The 18,179-nt window shown below is 45.9% G+C and overlaps 6 protein-coding genes across 6 annotated transcripts; 2 read left to right on the top strand and 4 right to left on the bottom strand.

The window, feature by feature from the left end:
- Positions 1-916: 916 nt before the first annotated feature.
- UA08_08754 (Arabinan endo-1,5-alpha-L-arabinosidase A) lies at positions 917-1,658 on the top strand (the record flags this gene model as incomplete). The annotated part of the gene is made up of 3 exons (XM_020263652.1): positions 917-1,291; positions 1,347-1,432; positions 1,523-1,658. 3 exons carry the CDS (start codon positions 917-919, stop codon positions 1,656-1,658), a joined length of 597 nt encoding a protein of 198 aa, XP_020116093.1.
- A 591-nt stretch (positions 1,659-2,249) lies between these two features.
- UA08_08755 (hypothetical protein) lies at positions 2,250-3,905 on the bottom strand (the record flags this gene model as incomplete). Its single annotated transcript, XM_020263654.1, has 3 exons — positions 2,250-2,558; positions 2,617-3,587; positions 3,656-3,905. 3 exons carry the CDS (start codon positions 3,903-3,905, stop codon positions 2,250-2,252), a joined length of 1,530 nt encoding a protein of 509 aa, XP_020116096.1.
- Positions 3,906-4,700: 795 nt separating this feature from the next.
- On the bottom strand, positions 4,701-6,420 carry UA08_08756 (hypothetical protein; the record flags this gene model as incomplete). The annotated part of the gene is made up of 3 exons (XM_020263655.1): positions 4,701-4,839; positions 4,904-5,304; positions 5,362-6,420. 3 exons carry the CDS (start codon positions 6,418-6,420, stop codon positions 4,701-4,703), a joined length of 1,599 nt encoding a protein of 532 aa, XP_020116095.1.
- A 596-nt stretch (positions 6,421-7,016) lies between these two features.
- On the bottom strand, positions 7,017-8,390 carry UA08_08757 (hypothetical protein; the record flags this gene model as incomplete). Its single annotated transcript, XM_020263656.1, has 4 exons — positions 7,017-7,452; positions 7,520-7,662; positions 7,717-8,106; positions 8,190-8,390. The coding sequence occupies 4 exons, from the start codon at positions 8,388-8,390 to the stop codon at positions 7,017-7,019; spliced, it is 1,170 nt and encodes a 389-aa protein (XP_020116098.1).
- A 1,697-nt stretch (positions 8,391-10,087) lies between these two features.
- UA08_08758 (hypothetical protein) lies at positions 10,088-11,969 on the top strand (the record flags this gene model as incomplete). The annotated part of the gene is made up of 5 exons (XM_020263657.1): positions 10,088-10,249; positions 10,304-10,374; positions 10,604-10,686; positions 10,732-11,109; positions 11,161-11,969. 5 exons carry the CDS (start codon positions 10,088-10,090, stop codon positions 11,967-11,969), a joined length of 1,503 nt encoding a protein of 500 aa, XP_020116097.1.
- An 852-nt stretch (positions 11,970-12,821) lies between these two features.
- On the bottom strand, positions 12,822-14,147 carry UA08_08759 (hypothetical protein; the record flags this gene model as incomplete). The annotated part of the gene is made up of 1 exon (XM_020263658.1): positions 12,822-14,147. The coding sequence occupies one exon, from the start codon at positions 14,145-14,147 to the stop codon at positions 12,822-12,824; it is 1,326 nt and encodes a 441-aa protein (XP_020116199.1).
- Positions 14,148-18,179: the final 4,032 nt, after the last annotated feature.

Consider the following 18,179-nt stretch of genomic DNA (forward strand, 5'->3'; position numbering starts at 1 on the left):
TTCATCCAGGTTCAACAATACAAGCATGTCGGTAGTTTGTCAGAACAGGGGTGCTTCCTGGATATTGTACAAGATAATTGAGAATATGAAAGGGGAAATATACCTATCAGACCTTCTATAACCCCATCACTTGCCATGGTATCTATTTGTTGAGTTTAGGGACCGACAAATCTATATCTACGATGACCAAAAAATCCGAAAAGAACAGACACTAGCCGTGGAATATTTCCAGACGGATAATTATTGTCCACACGCTGCTCGCTCAGCTTGGAGGTCATCGTTGTCAATACCGGAGCGAACCTTCAAATATGTCCACCAATGAACAAGGTCGTATTCTCAGCGATGATTTCTAAATTGTCGGGTTAATGCATATATCTACCGCTAACAGCCTGTGAATCCGCTCGTAGATTAGAGCCAGGATTTCTGAACTATCGACTGCCGATAAACGAAAATCAGTCATAAAAGCAAACATATGGATTCAGTATTACTTCTCGTTGTAGGTACCCTGTTGATACCCACGGTTTATGGATATGCAGACCCAGGTGCATGTTCAGGGTCCTGCGTTGTCCATGACCCGGGTATGATAAGACGAGAGTCCGATGGAACATATTTTCGTTTCTCGACCGGCAATGATATCTCGTATGCTTCTGCCTCTGCAATCGAGGGACCCTGGACAGTATTAGGATCAGTTTTGCCCAGTGGGTCGTCAATCGACATAGCTGGATATAACGATCTTTGGGTATGCAATTATTCTCGTCCTCTGCAACATTTATGTTACTCATGTGTCATCTTTACTTATGAGCTGCAATTTTAGGCACCAGATGTCAGTCTCGTAGATGGAGTCTACTACGTATATTATTCCGTGTCCACATTTGGCTCCCAAGAATCAGCTATTGGGCTTGCAACATCGGCTACCATGGATCTCGACTCGTGGACCGACCATGGACGAGTAGGCATCGATTCATATTCAGGGAACGCATATAATGCTATAGATCCCAATCTCTTTTTAGAAGGCAGTACATATTACATACAGTTCGGCTCTTTCTGGGGGGACATTTATCAAGTGGAGATGAACTCGGAAGCAACAAAAGCCGCCGGGGATTCATACAACATTGCATACGACCCATCAGGTGATCATGCCGAGGAAGGTTCGTACATGTACAGCTACGGCGATTACTACTACTTGTTCTACTCCGCCGGAATCTGTTGCGGGTATGACACGTCCTTGCCCGCAGCTGGAGATGAATATAAAATCAAAGTCTGTCGCTCTACATCAGCATCAGGGGCTTTCGTACGTTCATAATCAGGAGCAGCGATAGATTATAAAGAGACTTACACTCAAACAGGTTGACGCGGATGGCACTGCTTGTACTGATGGCGGCGGTACTATTGTCCTCGAGAGCCATGGAACTGTTTACGGACCTGGTGGACAGTATGTCCTTCATCCTATGTACCCCCATTATTCTTTATTCAGCTTTATTTGTCGTTCAATCCAAGCATCTGAACTGACAAAGCAACGCAGGGGTGTCTTTACAGATCCTACACTTGGTCCTGTGTTATACTATCATTATATCAACACAACGATCGGCTATGCGGACGACGAAGCACAATTTGGGTGGAATACAATTGATTTCTCCACAGGATGGCCAGTTGTTTAGGGGGTACAGAATGCTCTTGGAGCTGCGAATCTTGTATACATACAGACACGGACAATCTGCGTGGAAGTTGTGGCCATGCGATGTAAAGTTGTATGAATTCGAAGCAACCATTAAACTCTACCCACGTTAGCGCAATGGATTCGGTACAATTGAGAAATATTAGTCGCCGAATTAAAGGTTTTAGAGGTCGTCCCTATTCACATTTTGAACATCATGCACAGAAAGCTTAGCCTTGCGCTTGATGCATTGTTATGCTTCATCAAACATTTAACACTATCCTGTTTAAATCTGTCATATATGGGCATCCTAGTTATGCTAGGTATTGTAGGATGGCATTCACCGACTAGAAATGCAATATTCAATGAACCAACCCAGCGTTGCAGCTCGTTGCCTAGATAAAGTTCATTTCTATATCACCCCTTGCCTAGGTATTTAACGTGATTGGAGGGGAAAATAAGGTCTATTGTATACGTAATTGCAATGGTTTGCAGCTAGCTGTCGATTCCCATTTTTATTTGTGAGATTCATTCCAACGGTCTAAAAAGCATCGAATGACATTACAGGCGCTATAGGTGAACGTGACATCCCCATCTAAAGCGATAGCTTGGGTAGCTTTTCACCCATCTCTTTACTCCATTTGTCTGCCTTTTGTTTCATTGGAATCAGTGCAAGGCCGCTGAGCCAACAGATGATTGCAGCTATCGTCAATAGCCATCCAGTTCCGATAGCATTGATTAATGGGTCGGCAACGATAAGCGCCACGCAGGCCAAAGAATTGCGGAGAAGGTTGTTGACTGCCACGCCAGTGCTTGATCGTTTGGGCACGAACTCAGTGAGCATCGTGGTCATAACATTGGAAACCAACATCATACCGAGGCCGTAAAAGAATGTTGATAAGCACTGCAATTAATATTAGCCGAGTGATCCGCCGAAGAGTTAACTTGGACATGGTCTCTACCAGCACAAACCAAAACACATGCTTGTCTGCTACCCATCCAAACCACACCAATGCCGCAGGATACATCAGGATTGCAATCAAAACATTCTCCCGCATACGGTCCTGTGGAATGAACTGAAGATTTCCATTCTCATCGACCCGACCAGCCTTTTTAGCTTCCCGATGCATGATATAGTCTGTCCACCTGCCACCACAAAAAGAGCCGAGAATCGACCCCAAAGCGCTAGGAATATAAGTCAATCCCACAATAAGTGGAGAAAAGGAGTATGGAGAAGATGAGAAAACCGTTTGTATGGTTATATTCACAAGATAATAGCTTGCAAACGTAATGCCATTGCAGAACACAGTGATCAAGATGGGCATGAAACGCAACAAGTAAGCCACTTTGACGGGGGCTATCACCACCCTGACGATGGTTGAGACTGTAGATTCTTTGGGTTTCGTCTGGTTACTAACGTCTTTTTCGTTGGCATTCTTTTTTCGAGTTTCTATATTGGAGGTTTCTGGGAGTAGGAAGAGGACAAGGACGAAAACCAGAAAACCATATATGACCATTACCCATTGTGTGCTGCGCCAACCCCATTTGATAGAAACAGCGCCCCCAATTATGGGAGATATCAAAGGGCCAAGCATAGGTCCAAGGAAGAAAATTCCCATAGCCTTTCCTCGCTCCTTGACCTCCCATAGATCGGCTATGGTTCCGGCTCCGACGGCTTGAACAGATGCGCAGGCACCGCCAGCTAAAATACGCATGGCGATAAACGTACCGATATTAACACTTACTGCTCCCAAAATATTGAAGATGGCGAGCAGGAAGAAGGAAATTAAATAGATAGCTCGTCGACCGTACCGTTCAGAAAAGTACGACCACCATAGGGGTGTGAAAGCAACCGCGAGGGAGTAAAATGCAACGGAGAGGTTGACAACAGTCGGAGTCGTGCCAAAAGATTTTGCAATATCTTTCAATACAGCTGAAGAAAGAACAAGGTTCTTTAAGAAAGCTATACCAGACAAGTTCTTGCAAGGACAGGTTACTTACGCATGAGTATCGTGCTCCCCAGGGGGGCTGCCATGCCCGCCAAAGACACAATTAAAGTGAGAACGTGCTTTACACGACGATTCACCTCCTTAGCAGTGACCGGTGTTGATATAAGAACCACGCAAGGCAACAGCCCCCGATTAATTCTTTTGGTCTTCTGATCCTGGTCCGAATTCATGTCTCCTTTGGGAGTAGGCATTATCGTAGAGTGTTGTTGGCTCTCGGTTTTTGGGGCAGTCGTGTCGGTCATTTTGATGAGCATACCCTAACAATGTCCAGGTAAATTGGTTCGAAGTGCCTCTAATCGTCGGTATATACAGTGCAGGTGTTGTTCGTTTGGGATTCTAGTATATGTGCTTTCCGGTAATCATCCGGAGATCCCTTTGTTCATATAACCTAGCGAAAAGATTCCAGGATCACAATCAAAAGACAAGGTTTACCCAATGATCTGACGGTTTTAATTGTGCAATATCCATATACTTCTGGCCAGCAATACTGGCAACGGCGAGCCTTTGGAAGCAGCACTACTTCCTCGGGCGGAACTTGCGGCTCGCACGGCCCGCGGCAACATGGTGAGACCGGAAGCGTACAGTTGGGGGCTCATTTGTTGGACTAAGGTATGTTGAGAATAGACAAGATAACAAGACGTTTACTAACTATCTCGCATCCATTTAGTGGTAATATGCTTCAATAACATAGATGCGAAGTAAATATAAAGTCATGGTCGAACTTAGCTTGACTAGGTGGACATGATCAATTGTCATATAACTTTCCTTGGCTGATAGCAACGGATCTCAATATAATAAATAAGGATTCATGCTCATGGGCTACCTAAGTATCAAGAATACACTGTGTTGATCTCCGCCTGCCAGAAAGAAGGACAGGCAGTCGCTACTTCTTCACTTCCTGTAGGCTGGCTTGAAACAGCGAAACTGACGAATGAACGAACTTTAGACGATGATACTCTCGAAGACGAGAATGACAAGACTTTACAAACAAAGGCAGAGAGAAATGCACTGGTTCAGTCCCTTGAATTTTTCTGGACTCAAGATACTGGTTTATGCACTAGCTTTGTGATGCTTGTACCATCATCGAGCACCTCGGTTTCCTCTTCCAATGTATAATTCCCAAACTTAGGAAGTAAAACCGTCCAAATGTACCAATATAAGATGCCAAACAAAAGGCTAGCGTGCTTGGTGTTAGTGTCACAAATAAAACATAGCTTCGGCGTGTCATCTGAGGACTTACATTCCAATACCAACAATTGCGTAAGTGGCATAAAAAAAGTCAACATCACCTTTCCAGTCCGCAGGCGGGAAAAATGGCGCGGCTAGCAATGCGACGCTTGTCACAACTCTCAGCCACACAGCTGGAAGCCAGGCTTTGAAAGGTCGTTTGAGATCTGGACGCCTGCGGCGAAGAAGAACAATTCCGGCCGCCACAGCCAGACTCAATATTTGACCAGGATATCCTTCCACGTCTAGAATAAAATTGTATACTGCGCCTTGTGATGGGAGGGTGATGACTAGCAGTGATGGCACGTAATGAATGATAAGTCCCCAGAATGGCGAATTATATGGTTTGGAAGAGGCAATGGTTCTCGCAAAAGGAAGAAACCCTTGCCGAGCGACTTCTTGATTGACGCGTGCCTATTTCACCGGTTAGATATGATTCCTTTGAGGCGAGGCGTCACCATGGCTACGTACCAGGGCGAATGTCACAACCATTACATTTGCTGCTGCTGAAACCGCGATCATTAAGGGCAGGAAAGTCCTTCCCCATTTTGGGCCAAAAACATGCTCGAAGAAAAGGGCTGCAACCAACTCTCCGCTCTGTTTTATCTCGTCGAGAGGTACGACCAAAAAATAGGCTATATTAGCGAGTACGTATAGAATACACGCAGTAATCAAAGCAGCTATGCAGACACTACGCAGCGTCCGTACTGGATTCTTGACCTCGTTCATGACATTATTGACGTTGGAAAGGCCCGCGTAAGAATAAAAGACCTTGAACAACGAGGTCGAGATTGTATTCCAGCTCCACTCCGAATCCTTCCATAGCTCCTCCCAAAGACCACTGCTCCCTAGAGGCATCAACGAAGTGCGAGGAGCAATGCTGTTTTGGCGGAACAAAATCACGTAGACCCCGCTAAGGGCCATGAAAATAACGAGAAAAATCTTGACCCATCCCAGAGCATTCTGAATGGCGATGCCAGCGCGCATGAATCGGCCGTGGATAATGGTGATTATTGTAAGCAATCCGACTGCTAGAAGCTTGCTTTGGAAATCACTTGGTACAATGTTGAATGCAAACCACGTGTACTTGGAAAAGATAATACAATTGCTCGCTGTGAACCCTAATAGAACCGCCTGTACAGCGATCAAGGTCGATGCAAGGAATCTTGGATAGCGATACGTGAACTCCAAATATACTTTATCGCCTCCAGATCGAGGTAGCATGCATCCATACTCCAATGACACGACCAACCCACAGGCTGACAGTATAGTTCCAACGACCCATAACGACATAGATAGCCCGATACTTCCAACAGACTTGACGATAGCGCCCGGTGTTGCAAAGATGCCACTGCCGATGACACGCGATATAACCAGGATATAAGCACTCGACCAGGAGAGGTTCCTCCCAATGGTGGCAGTCTCGGGAATGGTATCATGTTCGACGGAGCGGGCTCGGTCGGAATACAGGGTCTCGGATGAAGCCGTCGACGCTGGTGAAAGCAAGGGTGTGCTCTCCATGCTCGCCATGCCGTGCTTGCAGCAGTTGACTCTCGGGGGGTTGGGCTTGGTAAATAGGCAGTTGACGCGAGCAGCGTCCTGTGCCTGTCACTGGCGAGGTTTGTTTAGCCTGGGACAACGACAGTAGTTAGCAGTTAGGTGACTGCTGGCCAAGATGGGTGCAATGTGACACATTGCAGATGACGAGTCCAGCCACGCTTGTGCTGAATAATTAATCCATGGTGTTTCATTTTGGCTTGTGCAGTCGGTTGATGGGCAATCTGTTGTTGTCGGCGCACGCCATTTCTTGCGCGGGTGATGCGAAAGGGCGCTGCATTAGTAATAACGCGCATTAAGTTAACTAACTAGTTAACTAGTTAGTCAGTTGACTATCTTTCACTGCGTTAGCTAGCAGGTTGCTTGTCCTTGAACATTTCTTAATCGACAGCCGCTGCAGCTTTCACCGATGGGCTTAGCTGGATAGGGCTATGTAGGGTTACCGTCAGGTGTAACCCTAATCTCGATTCGTCGGGATAGTTACATCTGGAGACATCAACAATCCATGTACAATTACAGGCTAGCACTCATACGTGTTGATGAAAGCATTACATAAGCTAAACACACGCTCAACGCCCGGAAGGATGCGGGCTCTCCGACTCAGGCCGGCGAAGGCCAGCAGTGCTGTTCTCGCCATGCCCGCGTTTTCGAGCCTGCGTGCCCTTGACGGCGAGTATTCCATGATGCCACGCGTTTTTATGGCCAAGTGCGTTCCTCGTGGAGCGATACCGCCGCACATGGTGGTTGGTTTGCTGCCATCTTCCAAATGTGGAACCACTTCCACCTCGCTCCGTCAATTCAATTGCACTCTCGGTATATGCAAGCCCATTTTCATCTTCGAACACGGCGAGGAATGGCTTGAGCGACGACGATACGTGTACAAGAAGACTGACTGTGAGGTGGATCTCGGCCGTGAGAGTGCCATACGTTCCGGCCAGCGATGGATCTGGGGAGTCGACTTGGTTGCGCACGTATAGCAAATGGATGACGGAAAGCGGTATCAATCTGTTTGATTCATTGTCAATAGATAGGCGTTTATGGTTTCTGATATTCGTTAAAAGAGAGTTCTTACATAATTCGCGCCTCGAAGACCGCCGACAGTAGAGCCTTTTTGGCAGCGGGCATGTACAGTCGATTTAGTATATGAATAGGGTAAATCAGCACAACGATCTCGCTGAATATGTCAACTGCTGTAATCCCTATCCAGTGTCTCAGCTATTTGATTTATTTAGCTGCATTCTCAATAAAATACCAGGCGTTGAAACGAACCAGCGAGTTGCACTCTGACGAGATATCCTGCCATGGTGCTCGGCGGTCACATCGTAAGGCACCGAGTATCAGAGATGCCACTGTGCCAAATAAACTGATTCCCATGCTGCTGTAAATGGTCTTGCTCGAATGAAGATTGAAAATGTCATGGAAAAATACCATGCCCGTAATGCGAGAGAGGCCGAGAATGAGAATATATAACAAATCGGCCGCGTACCCGATCCACAAGATCATGGGAGTTAGTCCAGACATACAACACAAAGGATGTTCTGAGTATCTTGCCTTATATAGAGGCTGTGATATGTTGAGCCCCCCCATTAGAGCTTCAGCCTTGCCCCAACCAAGGTGGGCTTGGTAAATGACGAGTGACATCTGCACCCACGAAATAATCTGTTTTTGAAATATAATGAGTTATCAGTTCTTCTTGCGTTCAAGTATCGGTTGGAACGCGATATCAGAGGAGGATTCCATACCGTTGTTATACCGAGAAAGATGTCATTGTTGCTAATCTTGCTTCTGACACGCCAGGCATAGAACCTGAATGTCAGTCCGAACAAGGTCATAGTCAAGCAAAACACTGTGATAACAACAATGAGGCCTCCATGATTGAGATCATTGTCGTACATCAACGGCGGTGATATTCCGGAAGGCCAGCTGTGTGTAGTTCCTGCCATTGTGAAAACCCAATATGCGATCAATACCACCTTGGCGATAATGGACCTTAGTAATCTGCAGTTATATCGTAGTCGTCCATGTAACAATTGACATTGGTAAGATATGTGCTTTTAGCATTGCTGCTATCATATCTTGAATACCGAAATATGTAGGACGTTGTCGAAGACTGCCTGCGGCAAATATAAATACAGAGTTGAAAGAATTTATAGCGAGTAAACGTGTGTATAGAGAAATCTAACTCCGGTCCTCGTTTAGAAAGGAAACCCAAGTGTCTGCAGTGGTAGGGAGATAGTTAGCTGTACAGACATCTGAAAAAGTTTGATATGTGCGCAATCAAATATCATTTCTATATCAGTATACTATCCGAGGATTCGTCGACAAAGCGGAAGAAAGCACCATTTTTAATCTCTTGCATAGCAAAGCAGTGCTGGCAGTTTATCATTGTTGAGCATTTCAACACTTCTATCATGCAAGTAGGTTACACAGCGTCTACACGAGAAAGCCCCTCCTGCTCATCTGTTCCGAGGTTTCAGCTGAGGCGAGCTCTACATTTGAAAAGATAGCCGGCAGGCTTCTATTTCCGCCCGTTTTTTAATGGCCCGTACATGGCACAGCCTTGGCTGTGAATACCGGTATTAAACCACGGATTTGTATCTTGACTAGGGGATATAAGGGCATAGAAGTTAAGATGTTATAGATTCCTTAATATAAACTTTTTGTTTACTCAAGCTATCCATCTAATTCGAGTATTACGACGTGGAGAGTGGCTGATATCGCCTTATGCGTTTTCTCTATGCCTGAAAAGAGTCTCACTGCGAAATGAGGCGCAGAGCCCGACCCCGAAGCATCCCTTGTTTCCAGGCTGTAATTGCCCTGAACGACCCTGATATGACTGGCGAACTTGGGAAGTTGGATACTTCCATTGCTCAAGGACAACATGAAACAAGTCAGTAAAACGTGTAGAATTTGAAAAAAGGGAAGGGAAAATAAAGGATTTTATTTAATTTTTACGTGCAAGGTGTACTGAATATGGATGAAACGGTGTAGGATCATCAGCACTAGTATTATAGTGCATAGGGGATCAATGCGCATAGACCAAATGGCAAGGACTCACGTTCAGCTCTTTCTGTGGAGAAGCCTTGCGTAGCCTACAAATATGCAAATATAACTGGCCCAGTAAGTAAAAATCGCACTGCACCCTAATTCGCAAGCACCGGGATGTACCCCGGAGTATCCCTGTCTGACAGCCCCCATCCCTGCCGACGTGTACTCCGTAGTTAGTAAGGAGTTTTTGCAAAATTGTATGACTTTTCCGCGGCTTTGTAACGAGGCATGCTGCAAGTCTAGGGACATACAGGTCCAGGTACTGTGTAGCAAAGGTCTGCACCCGTGGTATTCTCAGGTCACACAGCCAGCCAGGAAGAGGCACAGAAGGAATGAAAACAACGAGATTTGTAATTTTTTACGCCAAGAAATCGACTGGAATTCGCGCCATCCTACCATGGCCCATGCCAAACTGCATAGTGTGCTGAAGGATCCGGACTAGTCACCGCGTGGTTTGCTTCGACTAAAGCCAGGCCTATTCTTGGATTTCTTTCCGGAAAAAAGCTATTGTTAAAAAAAGCTACAATCTTTTTTTTTTCCGCTCCTTTCAACTAGCCCAGTCATTTGTTAGACTGCAGACAACAAATTAACGATGGCCGCCGCTAGGAAGTTCCCGACAGAACCAGATATACTTACTGCACTCGACGAGCCCCCGCGCACCGAATGGAGCGAATACAATGACGCGGACCATCTCGGAGCATCCGGTGTGGATGTCCAAGACATGACGCGCATGGGAAAGACCCAAGAGTTCAAAGTAAACACCTAATCGTCCTTTTCAGTGAGAGAGTGTATGTCTAATCCTGAATAGCGTGCCTTTCGCCCCCTAGCGGCCCTCAGTTTCTCTGCCGTTCTACAAGCAACATGGGAATTTATTCTGATGTAAGTACCTACCCGGCCCAAATTCTATGCGCAATGGTAGTTAACGCCAGTGGCCGTAGTTCAAATTCCCAAGCCTTGGAGAATGGCGGTCTTGCGGGCCTTTTTTGGACCTATGTATGGACATTTATAGGGTTTTGTTTCGTGATTGCGTCTCTTGCCGAGATGGCATCTATGTGCGGGCTATGCCACTGCTTTTCGAAAGAAGTAATATACTAATTTCCACTGGCAGGGCCCCTACATCCGGTGGGCAGTACCACTGGGTGTCTGAGTTTGCTGGCACCAATTGGCAACGGTTCTTGAGTTACACAACAGGTGGGTTTGCATGCTATTCTACCAAGCGAAAGCTGACTTGCGCAGGTTGGATGGCTGTTCTGGCCTGGCAGGCCGGTGCTGCCTCAGGCTCGTATCTTACAGGTACCATCCTGCAAGGCCTCATTAGCATACGGGATCCCGGCTATAACCCTACACGGTGGCAGGGTACTCTGTTCGTCGTTGCAATGGTTGCGCTTATCTATGTTTTCAACGTTTATGCGTCTAGCTGGCTGCCCCGCATACAGAATCTGCTGATGTTGCTGCACATTGTCTCATGGGTGATTGTGCTGGTTGTGTTAGTTGTCTTGGCCCCTCACAGATCAGCGAAGTCTGTTTTCACAGAGTTTCAGAACGGTGGCGGGTGGCCGACCCTGGGTGTTTCGCTCATGATCGGACAGATCTCTGCCATTTACGGTTCATTGAGTATGTCTCGAGTGATCAGCTTGTTCGATATGTGATTGCTGACTTGCACAGGCTCCGATGCTACCGCCCATATGTCAGAAGAAGTCAAAGACGCTAGTCGATATGTTCCAATTGCCATTCTCTGGGGTTATATTGTGAACGGAATTCTCGGGCTGGCCATAGTGATCATCTACCTGTTCTCGATACCATCACTAAGTGACGCGCTGAATGATCCCAGTGGATTTCCATTCATTTACGTTTTCCAAAACTGCGTATCGACAGCAGGCGTCAACGGTCTGACTTCAAGTATATTGATACCGGTTATATTCAGCAACATTCTGTTTAACATTTCAACTGCACGCCAAACCTATGCATTCGCGCGTGACAAGGGGTTTCCATTCGGAGCGTGGCTGGCGCGTGTTGATCGGAAACGCAAGATTCCTATCAACGCCATTGCCTTCTCGTGCCTCATCAGCGTCTTGTTATCATTGATCAACATTGGCAGTGATACGGCTTTCAATGCCATCATTTCGTTAAATGTTGCTGCCCTCATGTCCACATATGCGGTGTCCATCTCGTGTGTTTTATACACCCGCATCTGGCACCCCAGCCGTCTGCCCGAGAAGCGCTGGTCCCTCGGTCGTTTCAGTGTACCCGTGAATGTAATCGGGCTATGCTACGTCATCTTCGCGCTGTTCTGGTCTTTCTGGCCCCCTTCGCCTGGATTTGACGCCAGCGAATTCAATTGGTCCGTCGTGATTTTTGTTGGAGTTCTCATCATCAGTCTGGTTATGTATGCCGTACACGGGCGTTATCATTATGCAGGACCTGTCGAATATGTCAGTCGCTCATCGGTTAACCGTCTATTGCTACGTGATTAGGTATAATTGTACAATATGTTGAGAGCAATCCCAAAACCTTCCAAGTTAAATGGGTAACAAACGTACTTTTCCTCCAGGTTTTTAAATTTACGAGGCTACGAGCATTCCCTGATATTGTTGTGTATTGGAATATCTTTTGGAAATTTTCAATATCTCCCCAGAGTTCCAGTTTGCTTAATCCTAGCTTTCTCACATTAGTCTAGTAGCGGGTCTCGAATGGTCACATTGATACTATCATAGTTGATTGATATCAAAGGAAGGAGGGATGCCATGGAACTGCAAAGATCATCTAACGCGTGACCGACAAAAAGTCTTAGCACGGCCTAATTGTCTGGCTATTAACGTACATGCCAGAAAGTGAAGTACTGATAAGATTTCAAGGTGTTGATTCAAATTCAGGTGAAATGGGGATTGTAAAATTAGTTTAACGCATGTTGAATCGACATCGTGTTTTGATCACGCATAATACAGCATTTGAGATAAGTTGGGATCTGATTAGCATCAACACTAGTATAGGCAATGCTCAGACATGCCATTTTCAGGTCATAGAATAGCAACATCACATACTGAGGCAACGGTGATAATGCGGATGCATCCATCCGGGATTGCCGTGGTGTCGTATAAGTCTCGCTAAAGATACGAGTGGCAAGGAGAATACGTAATTAGTCTTTGAAAGGACTAAATGATACCTCGCTATGACTAGCATACGTGTATTCATTCGTCTTCGGGCAAACACGGACATAATGATTGGGATCGATTCCGTTTGTCGAATAATGAACCGCACCATATAAACACCCCCATCAGGTAAAACGGCGTGTTGATTTTTGTTACACAATTCGCAAACAATCGCTCTCAAGAATCAATGGCGACTTGGTCCTTGTACCATCGCTCATCCATACCAGCCTGCAGCCGTGCTTCTTCATTAAATGGTCCTCGAAGGGAGCCCTTAAAGTGCCTTTTGACATTACTGCGAAAAACTTGAACAGGATCGGTTCCTTCTTGGTCGCAAATCCAGGTCAGCCACCGATGGCCGGTGGTGACATGAGTAATTTCATCGTGATGAATAACTTCTAGAGCCTTAACACTGTCAACATCCCCAGACTTGCGAAATTTCCGAATAGTCATCGGATTAACGTCGAGGCCACGAGCTTCATGTACAAGAGCTATTATACTGATACGAGCCCTTATATCATGCGCCGTCTCCATTGCCGACTGCCATAGCCCATGGTGCACAGGCAGCGCGCCAAAACTAGAACCTAGCTCTTCAATTCTAGCCCGAAGCAAGGAAAAATGTTTCGCCTCATCGTTGGCCACCTTCAGCCAGTCGCAAAAGAAAGCTCGGGGAAGCTCTTGTGCATTTGGCTGTGTTTGAAATGTTGCAAATCGAGCACAAATATCAATGGCAAGATCGATAGCCCATAATTCAATATTCGCTAGTGCGTGGAGCATTGCAATCCTACTCTTGAGACTGCCTGCACGACCGTTATTGGGGGTATCCCAGGGGTTGATCTGTTTTAAGTCCTGACGTGGTGGGTGATCCGGGGGGGCAACTGTTCCTCTTCCCAACTCCATTGGAGAAGAAGAGCGTTCTGCACCGGTGAAAATCGTGAATAGGTGATGAGTGAGTTCAATCTTGTGCTCAGGATTTGCAGTATTAAGGATATGGACCGCCCAATCACAGAATGTCGATTTCTCGTCTAGATAACGGGGACCGTTTGGACTATTTTGTTGAACCGGGGGATATCCTGGGTTCTTATTGTTCTTCAACTTCACCTTTTCGCTAACAGCTTCGATCTTTTCAATTCTCATCTCACTATTGTCTCGCAAATAGTTGAGATACACGACCTCACCCTGGATAACAATAGGATAGGTGCAGGTTTTGATTCCAACACTGGATTCACCAGTCTCTACATTAAAATCGTATGCATGCCACGGGCACGACACTACATAGGCGGTATCTTCAATATCAACGCTCGATTCCGCCATGGGACCCCCTGCATGAGGACATTCAGCCTCCATGGCGTAGTACGTCCACCCATCTGGTGATTCATTGCTCTTCTTCGGATGGGACGATTGAATTGAAGGCAGGCGGAAAAGTACCAAGCGTTTGCCATCGGATATATGAACGACGTGTCGCGAATTGGCGAGCTCCGACAGCGAGCCCAATTTGATGGACATGGCTATGGATATTTGCCGACTTGCAAGTGTCGTTCACCGAATTTCCAAAGAAAAATAAGAAACAAATAAAAACACATGAAAATCACGTGGTGCGGCCCGCAAGTACGTAGCCGACGGGCTCTTGGCATTTTGCACGTGATATTCCTTGCTTACTAAACTGATTTCCGCCATCGTCCCTCCAACCAATCAACGCCCGCCATCTGCCCTTCCTGATTCTCAATTTTAACGAAAGGAAATAGCAAAACGCGCAAAGGGAGACACAGCGTAGCTGTGCGATCGCCTCGTATTTTGCTCTCAATCCTTTTCTTCCCGCTATGCAATCTTTTAGTAGATTCATTTCTAAACTGACTATTGCTCTTTGGACTGACGGCTTATCTAATCTGTAGTTGATCCTACTAAATCTTAATGTGCATCACTCTAATCTGCGTGGACTTTTTTTTTGTATCGATGCTGTGTCAGAAACTTTACAGGCGTTACAAGGTACGAATTGATAGATACTAGGGAAAGCTCCTTGCAATACATATGACTAGGTGTCCATTTCAAATGTTTTCCACCCAGGAAGTAGTCAAATTGCCCAATATCTGAACTACATCGACTCAAAATTGAGCTTCCACTACCGAGGATTGGACAAGGTTAAATAGTTCAGTCCGAACTGATTGCAGAACGAGTATGGCAAACCCATCTAAGTCTATAGCCACAAACAATAATGCACTCCAATCTCAACGAGTAGTCTTCTCAATGTCCTCGATAGCACCAGGACCGGACAACTTTTGCGGCGACGGCATTATCCAACTTTTCATCCGGCAGCTTGTCGGGCTTCAAAACATCATGCGACAGCATGGTCGGTGTAGATGCCACCGAAGTGCTTTTGGGCGAAGGGCTTTTCTTGTCTGACATTGCGTCGGCTGTTTACAGCATACTTGCATAGACATTGGCCGGGCCAAGACGACTTCGTTGGGAGCTATGCTAATACTACATTACAGTGGTATAAACTAGTATCTGGAAGGGTCATAGTTCAGAAGGTTTGAACTCACTTTAAAGTCGTCTGGGCCCGGAAATCGGGTGGAAGCAGCAATTTCTCGTTGGGTCGAAAGATTATGAGCTTGGCTTATCGGAGAAATTTCCAGCACATACGGCTAACTAATCATGCATATCATCTAGGTCCAAGGTGGGTGGACGATAGGCGGAAATAAGAGCTTGGAAAGGCCTGCCCATTGGTTCTAATTTGATGGACCAGGGCTAGCTAGGCAAGATGAGAAAGCATGCATGTGAAAACCAGAAACTGATTAGTCTCCCACAGATTCGTTCCGTAATTTACGACCCAAGTGATCTTTATAGAGGCTACCAGCCTAGTTCAGCGCAACTCTACTCTGTACTAAGTACGGACTAGGTTAGATTTAAGGACTGGTGAAATTTTCTCCACTCTACGGAGTATGCTCCCTGAATAGTCCACTTTTGTTACAAGTTAGCGTGAGCCCTTGATTACTGTAGAACAGCTAACGATCATGAGACAGACTGCTCTGAACAAAATCTGGTTGTGCAGAAACAGAAACCAAGCGAAACTTCATATTCGTAAATTCCTCTTACAAGGTAGCAATCTGAATATCATCGGCCAGAATCCGATGTATACATCAAGCCAGGCTTCTCTTCTCCCATGCGGAACGCTTGCAGTTTAGCGTTAGGGTCTGCGGCCCGTTTAGGCATAACTAGCTGATGGACGCCGTCTCTCGTTAAGACCTAAATAACCATAAAAGAATTACAGAGTTCCAAGTCAACTGATGGAATTATGCGAGTACCGCCCAGATCGAGGTCTCGGGGTTTGCAGTGATTCGTACCCTAGTTGGTCAAGCAACTAAGTAAAATCTGCTTTCAATTACGAATTCGCGCTCTGTTCACGCAGATCTTGGCTCGATCACAGCTTCACAATCCAGAAAATTCCTTGTACACAGGAACAAGTGAATTTATACATTGCTTTTTCAGTTTCCCGAAACTCTACCCTCTCTGATTAGACAAACATGTTACTATACTACCTAGTCCTGGAGCTGCCATTGGTGATCCGGCCTCACCAACTAGTCCACGCTCACATCCGTGGTAACGTGGATTCCGATGAGCATCCTGCTGATAATCTGCTCTTCAGAAGTATTCCTGCTAACCTCAATATCCGTCCTAGTGTTGGTCATCTTGGCGTTATTGTACGATCCCCCCGCCCTCGGGTTCCATGGCCGTGTATCACGCCTGACAACCAGAGGCCCCGTAAAGTTCGTATTGAGGTCCATAGCTGCGACCACTGGAGAGACCAAGCACCTGTATCAAAGCAGGGAAGCAAAGTGTAATCAACGCCTTGTGTGATGGCACGCTGGCAATGAAACAACCGACTCCAATTTCGACGGAAGACCAATTCAGAGCACCAACTAGAGCCCCTGGGGTTGTTGTCGTGTCAGCTATGTAAATAGGCTCGAGGTAATATAAGTATAAGATGCGCTCAGATAAATTAAAACTGGCAAGTAATCGGGGCAACATACATGTATGGTCGATGGAGAAGTTATTGAGATATGTTACTCTAAAAATACTAGTCACCAAGATACTACCATCTAGTTAGCTTTGAAGGAAGAACAAACCTTGTGAGGTTGCAGTCAAACTTACAGAATACCCAACGAAAACATCATCCCACCCAATACCGGAGAGATAACGCGAGCGCACAAAAAGTCTCACACTGATTCCCAAGCCACCAGATGCAATGAGAATTGCATTGCAAACGACGATGGGTTGTACCTTGGAATGCGCCAAGTCGCCGCCGAGTACTCATCGTCTGCCATCGGTGTACCTTCACTGATTCAAGGTAGGTGTATGATATGATTGATGCCAGCAATTGAGGGTTGTAAGTCTTTGCGGAAAAGAAATTTCTCTGCAGATATATATGAACGATCGTCTACAAGTTTTAGTTTCAGTTCACAACGTAGCATGCCGCTAATACTAAAAAGTGATTTAAATCATTTTGTATTCCGTCAAAAACGAATAAAGACCAACCCGAGAACATTCTATGGCTATTCCAGAAATTTGCCTGCGGTCATTGTAAGCATACCAAGCCAAACTGTGCAGTGCAGAGAGTAGATCGATGCCGCGGCAAAGCGACGCAATATGATATTTATGCAGTAGAAACATCATATGCCAATCATGGCTGTACGGCCCATTGTCCTTTATTGAGTTCATTCTCCGTATGTGATCCAATCTTGTGTTGTCCCCTATTCAATTATGGATCCAATAACGCTGACTGAGAACATTACCACTCACACGATTTTAGAAGGCAGGCCTCCATAGTACATATGACATATTACACACTTCCAAATGCTTAAAGCCCCTACTGAGCTTTCAGGGACCAGGGATAGGTCGATTTAGTGCGGCGCGGACTATTTCCTAGGCTTTGCAGATCGAATCTCTTGAGGCCATATCAAGTATCCCTATACGATACAAGACCAGTAGGTCATTGTACTAGATTTTGAGATGCGCCATGTAAAATTATGCTCCAGTATCGTCTATGCTATGGTTTTTCCATGGTTTACTAGCCAAAGATCGCTCGAAGCCACCAAGTTCAGACTTTGTGTCGCAACAGAGGGCTGAAAGAAGACATCATTTAACAAAGCATGCATAATACAGGGGCCAGGTTGGGAAGCTTGCGCCTGATGGACTTTGATCGGCCGTTTGACTTGGGCAGGGCAAGGGATTTGGGGTTTACCGAGGAAATCGACCCGGCTACTTCCTGGCACACTGCGTTTGATAGGGTGCGAGACGCGAGTATCATGCCATGAGGCGAACATATATATCACACAGTCCCGCGGGCTCGCATGTTCAATGTGAAGGGTACCTGATAACTTAGGTATGATTGCGTCGGCTTCATGATGGAATACATCTCAAATGTCTAGTGGGCAATTATTCATGCACAACTCTGAATAATTTGAAGAAAGGGGGCCAGACAGGTATCTTTGTAGATTTGATGTAATAGTTAGACCACAAGATAGTTAACTAACTAGTCGC

This window comes from Talaromyces atroroseus (assembly GCF_001907595.1).
Source record: "Talaromyces atroroseus strain IBT 11181 chromosome Unknown scaffold_15, whole genome shotgun sequence".
Classification (NCBI taxonomy): domain Eukaryota; kingdom Fungi; phylum Ascomycota; class Eurotiomycetes; order Eurotiales; family Trichocomaceae; genus Talaromyces; species Talaromyces atroroseus.